The sequence below is a fragment of the Brassica napus genome, chromosome A9 (genome assembly GCF_020379485.1).
Source record: "Brassica napus cultivar Da-Ae chromosome A9, Da-Ae, whole genome shotgun sequence".
In the NCBI taxonomy this organism is placed as follows: domain Eukaryota; kingdom Viridiplantae; phylum Streptophyta; class Magnoliopsida; order Brassicales; family Brassicaceae; genus Brassica; species Brassica napus.
In genome coordinates, this window is record NC_063442.1 from 33030514 (window position 1) to 33049530 (window position 19017).

The 19017-nt window shown below is 38.2% G+C and overlaps 3 protein-coding genes across 3 annotated transcripts; all 3 read left to right on the top strand.

Moving 5' to 3' along the window:
• The first annotated feature begins 848 nt into the window (after positions 1 to 848).
• On the top strand, positions 849 to 2381 carry LOC106367655 (protein STRICTOSIDINE SYNTHASE-LIKE 5-like). Its single transcript, XM_013807478.3, has 4 exons — positions 849 to 1339; positions 1401 to 1711; positions 1788 to 1911; positions 1994 to 2381. Exons 1-4 carry the CDS (start codon positions 938 to 940, stop codon positions 2273 to 2275), a joined length of 1119 nt encoding a protein of 372 aa, XP_013662932.2. The 5' UTR covers positions 849 to 937; the 3' UTR covers positions 2276 to 2381.
• Positions 2382 to 6867: 4486 nt separating this feature from the next.
• On the top strand, positions 6868 to 9115 carry LOC106363415. Its single transcript, XM_048740520.1, has 3 exons — positions 6868 to 7141; positions 7238 to 8350; positions 8598 to 9115. Exons 1-3 carry the CDS (start codon positions 6868 to 6870, stop codon positions 9113 to 9115), a joined length of 1905 nt encoding a protein of 634 aa, XP_048596477.1.
• A 5111-nt stretch (positions 9116 to 14226) lies between these two features.
• On the top strand, positions 14227 to 18750 carry LOC106367649 (phosphoinositide phosphatase SAC7-like). The gene is made up of 20 exons (XM_048741060.1): positions 14227 to 14596; positions 14682 to 14765; positions 14858 to 14985; positions 15079 to 15170; positions 15268 to 15325; positions 15458 to 15514; positions 15607 to 15640; positions 15738 to 15818; positions 16178 to 16284; positions 16444 to 16530; positions 16605 to 16682; positions 16873 to 16943; positions 17030 to 17128; positions 17225 to 17324; positions 17407 to 17515; positions 17603 to 17675; positions 17789 to 17882; positions 18034 to 18126; positions 18225 to 18291; positions 18380 to 18750. The coding sequence occupies exons 1-20, from the start codon at positions 14461 to 14463 to the stop codon at positions 18514 to 18516; spliced, it is 1785 nt and encodes a 594-aa protein (XP_048597017.1). The 5' UTR covers positions 14227 to 14460; the 3' UTR covers positions 18517 to 18750.
• The last annotated feature ends 267 nt before the right edge of the window (positions 18751 to 19017 follow it).

A 19017-nucleotide genomic window follows, 5' to 3' on the forward strand; every position in this document is an offset into this window, starting at 1 on the left:
CTTCTTTGTCAAAATACATAGATGTGAATCTTATATGAATAGAGTTCTCAATTGCTTATAGCAGTGTAATAAATTCCGTGTGTAAAGGAAAAAAAATGTTATATAAGTGAAAACAAAAATTATGATTTTTTCTTGTGCCTATAGGCTCTTCGCAATTTGAAGAAGAAAGAACATATTGTGTGAAAATCTTTGGCTCGGTCAAATTTTATCGAGTTGTTTATAAAACTGTTGTTATATGATTCATGTAAATTTTCAGTGTTGATTTAAAAGCCCAAGAAAACCCATTTATACTGACTTTTTGATTTTTTCTGTGATTTAAATTTAAAAAAGATAAAACTTTCGATAAGTTATGTAAACTCAGAACAAGTATTTAACTTTAGAAAGCATTTACATGTTTCAAACTTATAATATATACATATATAATGTTTAAAATTATGTATATAAAACCTGTATAAAATGTGCTTAAATATGTTTCTCTTCTTTAATGTGTTAATTGTACTATATATAACATTATTTTAAAATTTCAAAAAGTTTATGTCACATACAAAAACCATCAATAAAAAATATAATTCTCCATCTACAACCAGAAAAAAGAAAAACTATAAACATATAAATTTAAATTAAGAAAAACTAACATTGGAAAAACAAAAAATTAATGTAAAAGAAACAAACCGACAAATAATATTATAAATAAAATAAATTTATAAGACACAATCCGCGCGAAGCGCGGAAAAAATCTCTAGTAACCTTTAAAAGTCAATAAAACACGTAACATCAAATATATGGGGCCGTAAAGGATTAAGGCCCATGAAGCAGGATTCAAAGAGTTTTATAAAGTCAACGACATCAAACCTCAAATCAAGGCGTGTTCATCTTCTTTCACTCAAACACTTGGAGCTGTTCATCGTTTTCCACAAACCCAAAAAATCCTTTCTCAATGCCTCTTCTCTCTTTCTCTCGTCGTTTCCTCATCTTCTCCACCGTCATCCCCTTCCTCGCCTCCATCGCTCTCTACCGGCTCGACTCTTTCGACCCAGCTCTGCTTCCTCCCAATGCATTAGACTACTCTACCACCTCTCTCCCTCCACTTAGCAACGATAAATTGCTTACCGGAGCTGAGTTAATCGGTGTTGGTCTTCTCAACAGCCCCGAGGACATCGCCTACCACCGAGAATCAAACTTCATTTATACTGGTTGTGTAGATGGATGGGTGAAACGAGTCAAGGTGACCGAGTCAGTTAATGACTCCGTCGTAGAGGACTGGGTTAATACCGGCGGCAGACCACTCGGCGTCGCTTTTGGACTCCACGGAGAAGTCATAGTCGCAGACGCATACAAGGTTTGGTCCGAACTCTAGCTTTTAAAACGATGTCGGAAGTTGATTAGTTGTGTCTGTATAGGGACTGTTGAATATAAGCGGTGACGGGAAGAAGACGGAGCTGTTGACGGATGAAGCTGACGGCGTTAAATTCAAGCTCGCTGACGCAGTCGCCGTTGCAGATAACGGCGTTTTGTATTTCACAGACGCTTCGTACAAGTACAACATGCGTCAGTTCGCTTTTGACATCTTGGAAGGCAAACCTCATGGCAGACTCATGAGCTTTGACCCGACCACACGAACAACACGTGTCCTTTTAAAAGGCCTTTACTTCGCTAACGGCGTCTCTATGTCTCCCGACCAAACACATCTCGTCTTCTGCGAAACCCCCATGTCCTCTTCCTTCTCTCTATAACCTTCTCTTTGTGCTTTGAAACCTCATCTCAAGTTGTTTTCTTATTTTTCACAGGAGAAGATGCAGCAAGTATTACATCAACGAGGAGCGTGTGGAGGTATTCACTCAAGGCTTACCCGGTTATCCCGACAACATCCGGTACGATGGAGAAGGACATTACTGGATCGCGATGCCTTCGGTAAATATACAAACTGAAATTCTTTTAAACTTTATGATTTGAGTTTTGGTATATCATTGTTTGCTTCTCATTGTTTTTGAAGGGAGTAACAGTGTTGTGGAAGCTTGCGTTTAGATACCCTTTCTTGAGGAAACTCACGGCCATAGCGGCTAACTACGGCTTAGATCCCCTGATTTTTATGGCGAATGCTGGCGTTCTGGGGGTGGATCTAGATGGGAAGCCTATAGCGTTGTACCATGATCATAAGCTTTCTCACATGACCACTGGAGTCAAGATTGGGAGATACCTCTATTGTGGGAGTCTTTTGCATTCACACATAGTTCGGCTCGATCTTCTGAAATACCCTGCACAAAAGAGGCTTTGAACTATCATTTCACTGTCACACAATGTAAACACATTGTCCATGAAAATGATGATTAAGGATTCGATCATGTGACCTCTGATTCTATATCAAAGTTTATTCAATATTATAAGAACTGTTGTACATTTGCTATTTTTTTAAACCGTCACATATTGTGAACTCACAAGGACACACACTAGTACAGTAGTAAGCTTTCAAATAGTATTTAAGTTAGTAACTTTTCAAATCAAGTTCATTTGCCAATTAGTATAACTATTGCTAAGAAGAGAAACATGACTTTATCACTTTTAAAAACTTCCTTTTCGTCCCATGATTTTAATTAAAAGGAATGACATGATGTGAAATATCAAAAGTTAAGATGATAAGAAGCTGGAGTCGAACCGGTGGTCTCAATGCTAGTTGGGACGTAATGGTTGCCCACTAGAAATTGACTTGATCTACACGATAAATGCAATTTCCTGCCCATGTGTTGACAGTGAAGGACACATTGCTTGTGGGTCCTCCTCAAGTGGTGGTAATGCAAGGAAGTTAATAATAATCAATTCCTAATTCTTGTCTCCTGAAAGAAAAAACTGATTATCATGTTATGATATTGCTTTTCAGATTAGTGGCCGTGTAGGTTTAGCATCAACATATGGTTTTGGTTTATGGGCCTCCTTTAAAGAACTATTTGGAGCTCCGTTTCTAGTTGGTTGTTGTGTGTCTGGAGCTGGAAAATATCTTAAGAGAGGATTTGCAGCTATAGAATGTTGTACTTCATGATCATTGTATAATTCCTTAAACCCTTCTTAATGTTTATGCTCATAAAGAAACTAAAAAAATTTCGACACATGATTCCATTAAAGTTTGAGAGTTTGCTACTTTTCTCATTACATGTGGAATTGTCTTGTGTACATTTTTAGGCGAAAGATGTTGAGATGTGAGTGTGCCTTCATAATTTGGGAATCATCAGACATATAAGATGGTGAACTGGTGAGGGTGATAGTGACTATGTCTTTCATGAACAGAAGATAAATCAATTGTTGAAGCATGTGAAAGATTTCAACATTCTTATGTGGAATCTTCAACGATCCTCTTTGTTTCTTTATTTTCTCTCAAGAAAATTGTATTTAACAATACCGAACCTGAACGATTCGTCCAAATCTACAAATAATGACATCCTCTTAAGGTCGCGACTGCGCAAACCTTGCGAGAAACTATATATATATACTTAGAACTCCATATAAAGATAAAAACAACTCACTAGTCACTGGTTTTAAAGCAATTGTCAAATACAATGTTATATCTCACATAAAACTAATTGTTTAGTTTGAGAAAATAAAGGAAAAAAATGAAAGTTTTGAACACATGATTCAAAAAACACAATATGCGTTTAGGGTAAAAAGGTCAGCAATATTCATGTATGGTCACTTGATGTGAAGATTCTTTTTAGCTAATATTAACATGTTGGATATAAGCATAGCTAATGCCATTGTACCTATGCCACAGGAATATGTGTAATGGTTGACGTAACTTCAAAAGTATTCTAACAGCCAATGTTTCCAACCAATCGATAGCTATGAGGATCATTTGGATCCTGCAGCGTAAAAAATATGAATGTCACATAGTGGATTCGTTTAATTCACACTATAACTGCATTACCCAATGCCAAACTTCTTCAATTACCTCAATATTAATAATTCCATCATCAATGATGATTGCATCAAAAAAACTATCAATATCTAGATATTAATTACTCCTCATGGCAGGGCCTTTGGAGAAAGACAAAGCACTAAGCAAACCCGCAACCCACCACCAACTGAAAGAGCTGTAAGGGAAGCTGAGACCTCCAGACTCACCTGGAGGAAGAAGACAACACAAGATGTTCCTCAGACATATAACTCCCCGGGATATGTGAAAGACAGAGATCAAACTAATAGATCAGTTCAAAGAGGCAAAGACCTTTTCTCCCAGAGGAGTTCGAGCCACAAGAAGCCTGAACAATCAGCTGAACATGAGGTGAACTCGGGTCTAATTCCTTCACTGGTGAATACCCATAAAGAACCTAATCTATCAGAAGATGCAACACAATATGGAACACCCAAAGATCGGACGCAGACAAGAGAGGAGGTGATGGAGGAGCTCCAGGAAGTTACACGTCAATACCTGAACTGTCCAGACCCAAAAGAGGCAGCTGCACGTCGACAGCGTGTGCTGTACAGTGACGCTAATGGGCTGATGGAAGCAACAGCCTCTAGAATCCTAATGGCCACGGCATCTCAACAGGCGCTATCCCTCCGTGATAGAAGCTCTGGTAGTAATCCCAACACGCCACCCCCGATCCAGGAAAAAACGTTCCAAGAAATCTTAGGCCCAGACCCCTCACTAATCCGCAGTCCACAAGGCGGTGAAGATGATGAAGTAGACATAGGTCTTGACCCATACTACAGTGACATCTCACCAAACACTGAGGCGATTCTCCAGAAGAGGCAAGATAATGCGGCGAGGATCAGATCCCTTATCGTAAACACCTCCGAGGTACAAAAAGTGAACCGGGGATTATCTATGAAACCGCAAGTGCAACCCCAGGCAGTGGAGGAAAAGGAGGAAACACTGCAGGAGTTTCAAAACAAAGTTAAGAGGCGTACGAGTAACTCCTCGAAGAGAAGATCCCCTAGAAACAGTCCTAATGTACTAATAGGAGCGAGCCTAAAGAAAAGAAAGTTATCTCAACTGCAAAACTCACCTAAAAGAGGGAAAAATGGAGGTGAAGCATCTTCAAAGGAAGGTAGAAAAGCCGGGAAATACCAAGGGGACACGAGTTTAATGCCAGCACAAAATCCACCCATCCAACTCATCCCTGCAATGAACAGGAGGAAAGCGGATTTTCGGGTTCCTCCACCCCTGGTTCCTTAGTCACTCTGAGTTGGAACTGCTGCGGGCTGGGGAACCCTGCAACAGTCCAACGATTGCGAGAGATCCACAGAAGGAACTCTCCTGATATTTTCTTCTTGATGGAAACAAAGAACAACTTGGACGTAGTAAAAAAAGCTCTGGCTTGGCATCCACTCGATAACTTCTTTGAAGTTCCCCCCAATGGTCCAGGAAGTGGTGGCCTGTTCCTAATCTGGAATAACGATATTCAACTAACAGTCAGAGCCAGCAACAAGAACTTCGTTGATACGCTAATCGTACAGAAGGGAGTTACCTTCCAAATCACGTTTGTCTACGGTGAACCGGACCACACGAAGAGAGCAGTAGTCTGGAATGAGATAGCTGACCTTCAACCTACAGCAGGAAATCCCTGGTTCTTAACAGGTGATTTCAATGAAATCACAGACAATAGTGAAAAGAAAGGTGGCCCTAAAAGAGCAGAGGGTACCTTTTGTGCCTTCCGATCCTTCCTGTCTGAGAATGGCCTGTTTGACATCAAACACTATGGAAACTACCTCTCCTGGAGGGGCAAGAGAAACTCCCACTCGGTGCAATGCAGGCTTGACAGAGCTATCAGCAATAGTGAGTGGATGGACATCTTCCCCTCATGCAGAAGTCAATATCTCAAATATGAAGCTTCGGATCACCGCCCACTACCGACCTTCTTAGATACAAGAAGAAAGAAAGGTTTGAAGATCTTCAGATTTGATAGAAGATTACGAGATCATGTTGAGGTTAAACAGATTATCCGGGAGGCTTGGGAGAATAATACACACCTTGATGTGGGAGGCAGATTGGCATGTTGCAGACGAGCAATATGTAAGTGGAGCCGAGAATTTCAAGAGAACAGTAGGAAAACGCTGGACTCTCTCCGCTCTCAACTAGACGATGCCATGTCCAGTCAGGTTCCGGATGATGACCTGATCCATAAAATTAATGTGCGATTGTTAACTGCATATAAACAAGAAGAGGAGTATTGGAAACAACGAAGCAGACAAATGTGGCTTGCACTGGGAGATTCAAACACAGGTTACTTCCATGCGACTACAAAAGCTCGAAAATCCAAAAACCGGTTGACTGTCATAGAGAATGAAGATGGAGTACCTTGGTTCGAGGAGGAGCAAATAGCAGAGGTGATTTGCAAGTTCTATGACAATATCTTCACGGCTACGCAACACTCAGACTTGCACATCGTAGATGAAGCCCTCAAACCAGGTATCTCGGATCACATGAATGCTGCTCTTATTCAAGATCCTTCAGCCGCTGAGATCAAGGAAGCAACCTTCGCCATTCATCCAGATAAGGCTCCAGGTCCTGATGGATTCTCAGCCAGTTTTTTCCAGGCCAACTGGGAAGTGGTTGGTCCGGCGGTTATCAGAGAAGTCCAAGGTTTCTTCTCCACGTGAGCTATTCGACCTACACAAAACGCAACACACGTTAGACTGATTCCGAAGATAGTGGGAGCTAAAAAAGTGGCTGACTACCACCCAATAGCTCTCTGTAACGTCTTCTTCAAAATCATTTCTAAGCTCCTAGCGTTAAGACTGAAACAAGTACTCCACCTGATCATATCAGAGAATCAATCTGCCTTCATTCTGGGACGTGCGATAGCTGACAACATTCTTATCACCCATGAAGTGCTCCAATTCCTGAAGATATCTCAAGCTCAAAAAAGATGTACTATGGCAGTCAAGACAGATATGTCAAAAGCTTATGATAGAGTTGAATGGAGGTTTATTGAGAAAGTTCTACAAAGACTCGGGTTTCATTCCAAATGGATACACCTAATCATGCAGTGTGTATCTACGGTTACTTACTCCTACCTAATCAATGATACAGTCCATGGTTCGGTGACTCCTCAGCGGGGCATAAGACAAGGAGACCCCCTCTCCCCTTACTTATTTATACTATGTGGACAAGTGCTATCAGGCCTATGTCAAAAGGCAGAAAGGGAAGGTACCTTAAATGGAATTCGGGTAGCGCGAGGAAGCCCAAGAGTAAACCACTTGCTCTTTGCAGATGACACGATGTTTTTTTGTCAAACCTCACCAGCCAGCTGCACTGCTCTCATGAGGATCCTTAAGGAATACGAGTTAGCCTCGGGACAAAAGATTAATACCGACAAGTCTTCAGTCACCTTCTCCTCCAAGACACCAGAAGAAACAAAGGTATTAGTCAAGGCAGCTCTTGGAATCGCAAAGGAAGGAGGACAAGGAAAATATCTTGGGTTACCTGAACATTTCGGGAGAAGGAAAAAGGATCTATTCACGGTGATAGTGGATCGTATAAGACAGAGAGCCTCGAGCCTGTCCACAAGACACCTATCCAAAGCTGGTAAACTAACCATGCTGAAAGCGGTCCTAACGGCAATCCCCACATTCTCAATGTCTTGCTTTGAATTACCTGTCAGCTTGTGTAAAAAGATTCAGTCAGTCCTAACTCGCTTCTGGTGGGACACAGCTGATGGAACCAAAAAGATGTGCTGGGTGGCTTGGGACAGACTCACAAAACCAAAAGCAGGTGGGGGTTTGGGACTGAGGGATATCCAATTATTTAATCAAGCTCTACTGGCTAAACAAGCATGGAGGATCTTAACCAACCCAACCTGTCTACTAGCGAGAGTGTTACTAGGCAAATACTGCCACAACAAAAACTTCATGGAGGTCACAGTCCCTACGGTTTGCTCTCATGGATGGCGAAGCATACTACATGGCAGGGAACTCCTAAGAGAGAATGTGGGTAAAGCAATAGGGAACGGCTTAGCTACCAAGGTGTGGAAAGACTCATGGATATCACTGGAACAGAACCTCAAACCATTTGGACCTATCCCTGAAGCGGCTATGGATCTTACGGTTTCAGACCTTCTAACCTCAGACATGAAATGGAACAAGAAGAGAATAGAAGAGCTGTTACCCCTTGTGGCAGAGGAAATCCAAATGATCCACCCAGGGAACCAAGGCACGGAAGACATCTATGTGTGGCAACCACTACAAACAGGCAAGTACACAGCAAAGTCAGGTTACTATACAGCAGCTATGAAAGGACAACGTATACAAGAACCTATACCTGATGCGTTTGAGTGGGTGAAAGATATATGGAACGCCAAGTGCTCGCCGAAGATGAAGCTCTTTTTGTGGTCCATCATACAAGAAGCCATTCCCCTCGGTGAACTACTGCAACGAAGAGGAATTCAATTGCCCTTTTGCTAAGGAAGTCTGGCAACTAATCCCTTTACAACAAGTAGTTCACCTAGCTACGGAGGTCGACTTCAAGAAGGCTGTGATTGCGTTCAGAAGACAAATATGCCTCCCACCCTCGGGAGTCTCCTCAACCATTCTACCATGGGTGTGTTGGGCCTTGTGGACAGCTCGTAACACACTCTTGTTTGAAAAGCGAACTTTTACTCCGACAGAAGTAGCAACCAAGGCGATAAGACTGGCAAGGGAATGGATTAATGCACAAGATCATCAGACACAATCAACGAACGGCTTACCCCATCCAAACAGGAAACATCAGTTCAGAAGCGCCACAGGTGGTACTCCGACGTGCAAATCGGACGCAGCCTACGATGCTCAATCAAGGAGAGCTGGACTCGCATGGATCATCAATAAGCCTTCAGGAAGAATGATCCACCAAGAATCGAGGACCCAAAACTTCGTGCCCTCACCTCTAGTAGCGGAAGCGCTGGCGCTCCGTGCTGGATTAATCGACGCAGTAAAGCTCGAGCTCCCTAAGCTCCGGATGCTCTCTGACAACTCAACGCTCGTTAGAGCAATCAACAACGACGCGCAGGCGAAGGAGATCTTTGGTATCATCAATGATATTCAACAAATCTCTTCTGCGTTTGTCGAAATTTCGTTCACACACATCTCGCGTTCTTTCAACGAAGATGCCGACCGCTTAGCTAAATCATCTCTTTCAGCTTCTTAAGTTTAATTTCTGTTCAGACATCGTTTGGGCCTGAGGCCTTTTATTTTAATGAAAGTATTGGTGTTACAAAAAAAAAAAAATTACTCCTTCCGTTCCTAAAAGATCCATGTTTTATAAATTTTACACTTTTTAATAAAACATATTCAAACTTAGTTATAAATACATAGTTTTTTCTAATTTTATATTTCCTATATTTTTAAACCAATTAGATTTTAAGAAATGCAATTAATGTTCTTAAACTTCACAATTTCTCAGTATTAGTTGACAAAAATTATATAGAAAATATAAAATAAGTATCTTTTTGAAACAATTTTTTTTATAAAATATGGATTTTTTAGGAACGGAGGGAGTAATAAATATGATAAATGTTGAAATTCAAAAAAAAAAATATGATAAATGCAAAGATCAATAGTGAGAGAAAATAATGTATCAACTAGATTTTGATCCGCGCTTTAAAAGCGCATAACTTTTCTATTTGTCAAAATATATTAAGTACACATATAAAATATACATGTTTTATATATTTTTATCTTTCAATATGCATAATTTATATTTCTATGAACACATAAATAGAGAACTTATATTTATGTAATTGTATTTTAATTGTTTTGATAATTTATTTTGATTTTTGAGTCGAAACTACTTCCTGATGTTTTATATGTTAAAAATTTGTGATGTATTGAATAATTTTTTTTATTTTCTTACAAATGTTATAACTAATGTATAATATTTTATATACAAATAACTCATAATTTTCTATTTCTATCCTATTTGAAATTCAGAAAAAATATTTTGTATATATCTTACTCCCTCCGTTCCTAAAAGATGTATGTTCTGGAAAAAAGTTTTGTTTCAAAAAGATACATTTTTTACCTTTTCAATGTATGATTTTATGAAAAATTGTAAGTTTCAAAAAAATTAATGGTATTTATTGAATTTCTATTGACTAAAATTTATGGAAAATTGTTATTTACAAAAAAAAAATACATATTTAATGAGTTTTCTTAATATATGTGAAAAGTCTAGAATATGCATCTCTTAAAAACATATAGAGTATTTAATACTAAAATCTGCAGTTTAATATTATACATTTGTTAAAACACTGATTGTATGTTCAAAACTCTAAGCACTAAATTCTAAATTCATACGTAATATAAATTTGTTCATAATTTTCAGTGATATTTCGAATTATTTTATTTATTTACTAAATTTATAGCATAATATTGGTTTAAACCTTAACACATTAATAATTTTTATAATTTAGTAGTGATAAATGATAAAGTAAAAATGACACAAATAATCAATTTATATAATATATAAATAAACAGAATCGGTAGAATATTTTTATATATATAAGTCCAATTATTTATAAAAAGTTTAGCTTTGTTTATATAGTACCAATTTCGGTGATACAATAGATGGTTTAAACAAACAAAGTATAATTATTCAGTATAATACATAAATTATTATATTTTAAGAAGTCATTATTAACAATTATGTAATACATTTAAAATTATAAATAAATATTATACCGTTTAGTTAAAACAAAAATTACAAGTGAAAATAAACATCTGTGCGGATGCGCGAGTAATTTCTAGTATATATTTATAATATAAGAGAGTACATAAAAGATAATATGGTCCGGTGATAACAAAGTTATTCACTATTCTTGTTCAATCCAAGTTGAGTTGGGTTAATGATCTTCTGGTCATATATCAGAAAGCTGAAATTTGTTTTTTGGGATATTCGAGTATCCGTTTGGTTTTCGGTTTGATTCCGGTTTTGCTCGGTTAATTCAAATATAGTAATATATGAACCATTCATGTATTTGAGGATTTCGGTTCGGTTCATTTTTTCTGTTTCCATATTTTTTTCCCAGGGCTACTCATACATAAAAAATGAGGACACAAACACACTAATACAGTAGTATATACCGAGAGGAACCAATGGCCGAATTACATATGGAGGAGGGGTCAATTGACCCCATTTTTTTTGGTTTATATGTTAAGTTTGTTAGTGTAAAACCCCTGTTCAAAAACGCGGATGCCTAACCGCCTAGGCGTTAGACGGAGGGCAAGCGCCGCGAGTTTGACCTAATCGCTCTAATTAATCGGATAACCGACTATTCGCTTGAACAACCGATTATTTGCTCGATTAACCGATTTTTTAGAAAATATTTAGACTTTGTTGGTTAATCGGGCCCCTGTAAGAAGCCCATTAGCCTGGGTATAATGGAAACCTTGTCAATTCTATTTATAGGGAACTTCAAGGCACCCTTTTGTCACAATCACAACTAAGCCATGTGGGACAAATGAAAGTAAATTAAAAATTTTTTTTTCGAATTTGCGCTAATAAAAATGAAAGAAAACTTGCGACTGGGAGGATTCGAACCCTATACCTCTTACAGAGTTTAAAGCGACAGCCGCCACTGAACTATTGACGTTTCTACAACGAACTTTCACTTGTAATAATATATATACGTATATATATACTTAAAAATATAAAAACTAATCCCCGCGTATATTCTGATTAATCCTCGACTTTTTGGTAACTCGCTAGGCCTGTGACTGCCGTCCGACTAGCGCCTAGCATAGTTTCTACCAGAGTGTAAAACAAAAGATTTGGTTAATTCATGTAAATCTTAAATTTCTACACATCCACTCGGTTAATTCAAATATAGTAATATATGAACCATTCATGTATTTGAGGATTTCGGTTCGGTTCATTTTTTCTGTTTCCATATTTTTTTCCCAGGGCTACTCATACATAAAAAATGAGGACACAAACACACTAATACAGTAGTATATACCGAGAGGAACCAATGGCCGAATTACATATGGAGGAGGGGTCAATTGACCCCATTTTTTTTGGTTTATATGTTAGGTTTGTTAGTGTAAAACCCCTGTTCAAAAACGCGGATGCCTAACCGCCTAGGCGTTAGACGGAGGGCAAGCGCCGCGAGTTTAACCTAATCGCTCTAATTAATCGGATAACCGACTATTCGCTTGAACAACCGATTATTTGCTCGATTAACCGATTTTTTAGAAAATATTTAGACTTTGTTGGTTAATCGGGCCCCTGTAAGAAGCCCATTAGCCTGGGTATAATGGAAACCTTGTCAATTCTATTTATAGGGAACTTCAAGGCACCCTTTTGTCACAATCACAACTAAGCCATGTGGAACAAATGAAAGTAAATTAAAATTTTTTTTTCCGAATTTGCGCTAATAAAAATGAAAGAAAACTTGCGACTGGGAGGATTCGAACCCTATACCTCTTACAGAGTCTAAAGCGACAGCCGCCACTGAACTATTGACGTTTCTACAACGAACTTTCACTTGTAATAATATATATACGTATATATATACTTAAAAATATAAAAACTAATCCCCGCGTATATTCTGATTAATCCTCGACTTTTTGGTAACTCGCTAGGCCTGTGACTGCCGTCCGACTAGCGCCTAGCATAGTTTCTACCAGAGTGTAAAACAAAAGATTTGGTTAATTCATGTAAATCTTAAATTTCTACACATCCACTCGGTTAATTCAAATATAGTAATATATGAACCATTCATGTATTTGAGGATTTCGGTTCGGTTCATTTTTTCTGTTTCCATATTTTTTTCCCAGGGCTACTCATACATAAAAAATGAGGACACAAACACACTAATACAGTAGTATATACCGAGAGGAACCAATGGCCGAATTACATATGGAGGAGGGGTCAATTGACCCCATTTTTTTTGGTTTATATGTTAGGTTTGTTAGTGTAAAACCCCTGTTCAAAAACGCGGATGCCTAACCGCCTAGGCGTTAGACGGAGGGCAAGCGCCGCGAGTTTGACCTAATCGCTCTAATTAATCGGATAACCGACTATTCGCTTGAACAACCGATTATTTGCTCGATTAACCGATTTTTTAGAAAATATTTAGACTTTGTTGGTTAATCGGGCCCCTGTAAGAAGCCCATTAGCCTGGGTATAATGGAAACCTTGTCAATTCTATTTATAGGGAACTTCAAGGCACTCTTTTGTCACAATCACAACTAAGCCATGTGGGACAAATGAAAGTAAATTAAAAATTTTTTTTCCGAATTTGCGCTAATAAAAATGAAAGAAAACTTGCGACTGGGAGGATTCGAACCCTATACCTCTTACAGAGTCTAAAGCGACAGCCGCCACTGAACTATTGACGTTTCTACAATGAACTTTCACTTGTAATAATATATATATGTATATATATAATTAAAAATATAAAAACTAATCCCCGCGTATATTCTGATTAATCCTCGACTTTTTGGTAACTCGCTAGGCCTGTGACTGCCATCCGACTAGCGCCTAGCATAGTTTCTACCGTCCGAATACGGGTTTCAACACTTAATATTATATTTGTGAAATATCCAAATTGAGAATTTCCAACTATTTGTCCCATCTATACTATTAAAGCAGGGTCCTATTGTCATAATTACCTTAGGGGCATGTTTTCTTCACTAACATTGCATGTTTCATTAAGGGTAATTAAGTAATATTAATAACAAATCTATATTGGGTCATTATTTTTAGATCCAGCCCAAATCAAATCTCTCTTGGGCCATTTGAGCCTATTAAAAAATCAGATTCAATTCTCACTTTTTTTTTTCCTTTGGGCCATTGAGTCCAAGTTCAAATAATTTTTTTCAACTATTCTTAATTATTATTTTTTTCTTTTCTTAATATAATTTAAGCATTCATAAAAATAATTAATTTTTTTTATTGAAAAGTATAAATCTTTATTAAAAGTATATAATTTTTTAATTAAAATATTAACCCCATAATAAAATTAATTTATCAGAGTTATACCAACTTAATTCATTAAAAAATAAAATTTAATTTTTTTAACATAAATAGTCATTTAAAATGAAATACGATAAATAAAGATAAAATTTTTAAGTCTTTTATAAAATAAAACACAAATATATGAAAATGTGACATTTACTAAATATTTGTCAATTGAAAAAAAAAACAAAAATAAACCCGCGCTTTGAAAGCGCGAGTCAAAATCTAGTTACTTTAATTAAAGGGAATAACATGATGTGCTATTGTGTTATATCAAAAGTTCGAAACGAACCGGCGACCTCAAAGAAGCTAGCTGGCTTTGAAAGGTACGTGGTGGTCGCCCACTAAAATTCGACTTGATCCAACGATTAACACAAATAATCATTAATTAGCACGTTCCATATTTCAATTCGCCTCGTCGTCGTATAATTCACTTCAGATCTCAGGTGATCTTCTTCCTTTCTCCTTCGATCATTATCTTCTTCTTCTTCCTTTCCTCTGCGATTTGTGAAACTTTTATAGTTGATTTTAGAATGGATTCTCGGAACAAATTGCATTCCCGTTTACGTCTATGGGAATTTCCCGATCAGTACATCATCGAGCCGGCGAATGGCTCAGGCGCTCCGTGTTTGGATATTAGCCGTGTCGACGCTTCCATGAAGCTCATCGGTTCGTTCTTCCTTCTTAATCTTCACAACGTTTCTTGAATTCTCTCTTTTTGATATCTCAAAATCCTGTTTCCTTTGCGTCTCAGATCAAGTCGGAGAATGCGATTCCTTGCGCGTTCCTAAAATCCACCCCATTTCTGGCGTGGTTGGGATGTTGAAGCTCCTTGCTGGTTAGAATCTACGGATCCTCTTAGTGTTGTCCTTTTAGATTTGAAAACACATGCTAGAGTTTTGATTAGATTGCAATGTTATTTGATTTCAGGATCATACTTGGTGGTTGTGACAGAGAGTGAGCGTGTTGGCTCGTTTCTCGGCCATCCTATTTTCAAAATTACATCGCTTAAGGTTCTTCCTTGTGATCATTCCCTCAAAAACTCCCCTGAAGAACAGGTAGGCAAAAAAACTCTTGTGTCCTCTCAGTTTTCTGTTGGCAGTATTAATGATGGATCTTGACTCTCAACGTGTTTGTATCGTTTCTGGCAGAAAAAGATGGAGAATGAGTTCTCGAAGCTGCTTAGTGTCGCAGAAAAGACAACTGGTCTCTTTTTCTCATATCAAGTTAACTTAACGCTGAGGTAAATGGTTTTTGTCTTCTTCCTTTTTGATGTACATATGTTGTACTACTGTCCTAAGGATTCTGTTAGTTTGATATTTCGTTTTTGTGATTTTCAGCTCACAACGCTTGCATGATTTGGGTGCTGAGTCTAAGTCGCTTCCTCTGTGGAGACAGGTGATGATCATTTTGCTACTTTTGTGAAATTGATCAAATTTCATCAGAGTCACTAATTAGCCTCTTTCGTTGTTGCTTGTTTGTGACAATTGAGAATAACTTGTTTTGGTGATGTTTCCTTTTTTACAACAGGCTGAGCCGAGGTTTCTTTGGAACAATTACATGTTGGAAGTTCTTATCGATAATAAGGTGTCTGTGTTTCTGATGTTCTTTTTATTCACAGCCCCTTGTTTTTCCTACTTGCAGAATATCTTACCTTTTTTTTTGTCTTCCGTTTGCAGCTTGATCAGTTTTTGCTTCCAGTAATTCAAGGGAATATCCTTTTCATCAGTTCTTTTTCTCATTTTTCTTCTATTTACTCTACGTGGCTATCTTTTATTTATGAACGAATCTTTCCTTAACCATTAGTCACGTTTTAATAGTTTTGAGACGGCCATTGGGAAAGATATCGTTGACATTACTCTGATTGCAAGACGATGTACTAGGAGAAACGGTACATATTTCTCTGTACTATTTTTACCTGCTTTCAAGTTGTTCGAGAGTAACAGTTCAAAAGAATGGGGAAGTTTCAATAGGTTAATTGTATGGATGTCTAGTGTGAATGTGTAAGTAGCTCGCTGGGACGTCAGCCATTCGTTTGACTACTATGATCTTTCTACTAAATGACTATAGCAAGGAATCCAACACTACTTGATGGGACTTGTTCTTAGAAATGGCACGATACTGAACATCAATTTGAGCTTACATCTTTTAGATAGATAGGAGACATGTATGCCCTCGCCTACAGGAAATTCAGATGACGAATATTTTGTTGTGATTGTGTCTTGCCCCTTATCTTTGATCATTTACAAGGTACGCGTATGTGGCGAAGAGGAGCTGATGCCGATGGCTACGTTGCTAATTTTGTGGAGACTGAGCAAATTGTACAGATGAATGGATATACGTCATCATTTGTTCAGGTGCTGTTTTTAACACGCTTTCATATTGTGAATTCCCTTATGCTGCAAATCTTTAATCATTTTATATATGACCATTCATTTTCCTTCTTTTTTTTTCATACTGTTCTTCTCAATCCCTGATTGAACTCTTGATGTTATTTTTACCTCCTCCGTTTTCAGGTCAGAGGATCCATGCCTTTTATGTGGGAGCAAATTGTAGATCTGACTTACAAGCCCAAGTTTGAGATTGTGCAGCCTGAAGAAGCTGTGAGTCCTAATTTCTGTTTAAAAGTTTGTTCTTTTAGTCTTTACTTCTTTTAAGTAACTTGCGTCTCTTGCAGACACGGATTGCTGAACGTCACTTCTTGGACCTAAGGAAAAAATATGGATCAGTTTTGGCAGTTGATCTTGTCAATAAGGTACATATTCTTTCAAACATACATGAGTGTCTTTGGAGTTATGTGACTTAAGTTGTGATACACATCATGTTTGCGAGCCCTTTTTCATCTTTAAATAAGTGCAATGCATAGATCTTCTTAACAATATAAACTGCCAAAACTGATTCATACTTTTAACTTTATATTCCTCAATTGCTTCTTCTCTACTCAGCATGGCGGTGAGGGGCGCTTAAGTGAGAAGTTTGCTAGTGTTATGCAGCACATTACTGGAGATGAAATAAGGTAGTTAATCTGTTGTCTAATGTGCTTCTTAGATCGTTTATACTTTCTTATCTTCAACTAATTGAAGGAGGGTCCTTATCCTGTAGATACCTTCACTTTGATTTCCATCAAATCTGTGGGCATATTCATTTTGAGCGCTTATCAATTCTGTACGAGCAGATCGAGGGTTTTCTTGAACAAAATGGGTATAAATTTCTCTGGACATTTATGCTTATGTAATTTTGAAATATGAATAATTATATAAGAAATGGCAAATCATTTTACATTCTCTGAATACACAGGTACTTTTTGCTAAATGAAAAGGGTGATAAAATGAAGGAGCAGCTTGGTGTGGTCCGAACAAACTGCATAGATTGCTTAGACCGTACAAATGTCACCCAGGTTAGTCATAACAGTATGATGATGCGGCTCTTATCTCATTGGCCTTTGCTCATCCATGGTGTCTACTTCCTGGCATTTGCAGAGCATGATCGGTCGAAAGATGTTAGAACTTCAACTCAGAAGGATCGGTGTTTTTGGTGCTGAAGAAACCATAAGCTCCCATCCGAATTTTGACGAACGCTACAAAATCTGTCAGTCTCTTGTCTTTGTAGAAAATCTGATATTGCAGTATTTAGATGTAAATTTTCAAAATTTACTCATGCACTTTCGCCTTTCAGTATGGGCTAATCATGGTGATGACGTCAGCATTCAGTACTCTGGTACTCCTGCACTTAAAGGAGACTTTGTCAGGTACGTTTTCCATATGTTTAATCTCGGGTTTGGATGTTTCCTCCCTATTAGCAGTGTGCAGTCAGTTTAAGAAGGGAGTGTTTGGTCATTTACTCTAACTGGCTCAATTTTAGGTATGGGCATCGGACTGCCCAAGGTGTCCTTAAAGATGGTTGGAGCTCCCTCAGACGCTATTACCTGAATAACTTTGCTGATGGAACTAAGCAGGTCAGTGACTTTTCAGTTTCATTCTTAGCAGCTACACTTGTCTAGTTTAATGATGTTCAGTTGTAGAACTGTTTGTGACTGCTTGTTGGATCACTTACGCCTGAACCTGGTTTGTGTCCTGACTCTGCTTAATATTTTCTGTGTGAAAAAGGATGCGATTGATCTCCTGCAAGGGCACTACATAGTTGCTGTGAACCGGGACATGGCTCCTGTGCCTCAAAAGGGAGGCCTCGAGGCTGTAGCAGTAAGCATTCATCAATTAAAGATTATAACCATTCCCAACCTCAATTTCTCATCATATAAAGAATCCTAGTCTAACAACAAAGTAATTTGATATCTCAGAACTTCCCAGTGGCATTGGCGGTGGTTCTGCTCAGTTTCTGGTTTGCAACAATGTCTATGAAACAAGGTATGTCTGATACTTCGTTTGCTGGATGGTTAGATTTTCTTATTTTCTTCCAAACTTAGTCTAAAACTGTGTACAATGCCCTGAGCAGCTGGGAGTGATTACAAGCATAAGCACTTGTTCTTCTCGCTCCTGTGGACGGGCATCTGTGTGGGAGTTGCAGCACTGGTTAGGGCCAATGGCCGGATCTTCTGCAACAGGCCTCGTCTCCACAAGCCCAGAGGCTGATTCATCTTCTTCTCCACTCGTGGGGTGACCATTGTGAACACTAACTAAGACATGCCGCTCAAGTTAGAGCCAAAAGATTTTTTTTTTCGTTTGTTATTTTCTTGTATCAAATTTGGATATTGTGACGCCATCTCGAGGCAATTGTCTCAGGTGGTGACCTCCTTATGAACTTAATACTCCCACAGCCACCAATGACTCGATACAGTTACAGTTACACATATTTCTTCATTTTCATTATACGTTTACTCATGCCATTAGCATAACTATATCAATAGTAATGGCCTGATTCATATCCAAGAGTGGTCTTAACTCTTAAAGCACGACAATCAAAGACGTTTTCTTGCAAAGAAAGCGAACGTTAGCTGATCTTTGTTGAGAAACTTGTCTTCTTAGAGCAGAATTTATTCCAGGACAAACCAAGGAGGCCTTTTATTGAGGAGAAAGCTCAACGAAAGCAAATCCAGGCAAGAAAACCTGTGGCTGCTGTGGGAATAAGAGGTG

Coding starts and splice junctions, on each gene's coding strand:
- LOC106367655 (XM_013807478.3), top strand. CDS start 938: ATGCCTCTTCTCTCTTTCTCTCGTCGTTTCCTCATCTTCTCCACCGTC. Junction 1,712..1,787: donor GTCTTCTGCGAAACCCCCAT/GTCCTCTTCCTT, acceptor TATTTTTCACAG/GAGAAGATGCAGCAAGTATT. Junction 1,912..1,993: donor ACTGGATCGCGATGCCTTCG/GTAAATATACAA, acceptor TTGTTTTTGAAG/GGAGTAACAGTGTTGTGGAA.
- LOC106363415 (XM_048740520.1), top strand. CDS start 6,868: ATGGCAGTCAAGACAGATATGTCAAAAGCTTATGATAGAGTTGAATGG. Junction 7,142..7,237: donor TCAAAAGGCAGAAAGGGAAG/GTACCTTAAATG, acceptor AAACCTCACCAG/CCAGCTGCACTGCTCTCATG. Junction 8,351..8,597: donor ACAAGAAGCCATTCCCCTCG/GTGAACTACTGC, acceptor TTACTCCGACAG/AAGTAGCAACCAAGGCGATA.
- LOC106367649 (XM_048741060.1), top strand. CDS start 14,461: ATGGATTCTCGGAACAAATTGCATTCCCGTTTACGTCTATGGGAATTT. Junction 15,171..15,267: donor CAAGTTAACTTAACGCTGAG/GTAAATGGTTTT, acceptor TGTGATTTTCAG/CTCACAACGCTTGCATGATT. Junction 16,683..16,872: donor CAGTTGATCTTGTCAATAAG/GTACATATTCTT, acceptor TTCTCTACTCAG/CATGGCGGTGAGGGGCGCTT.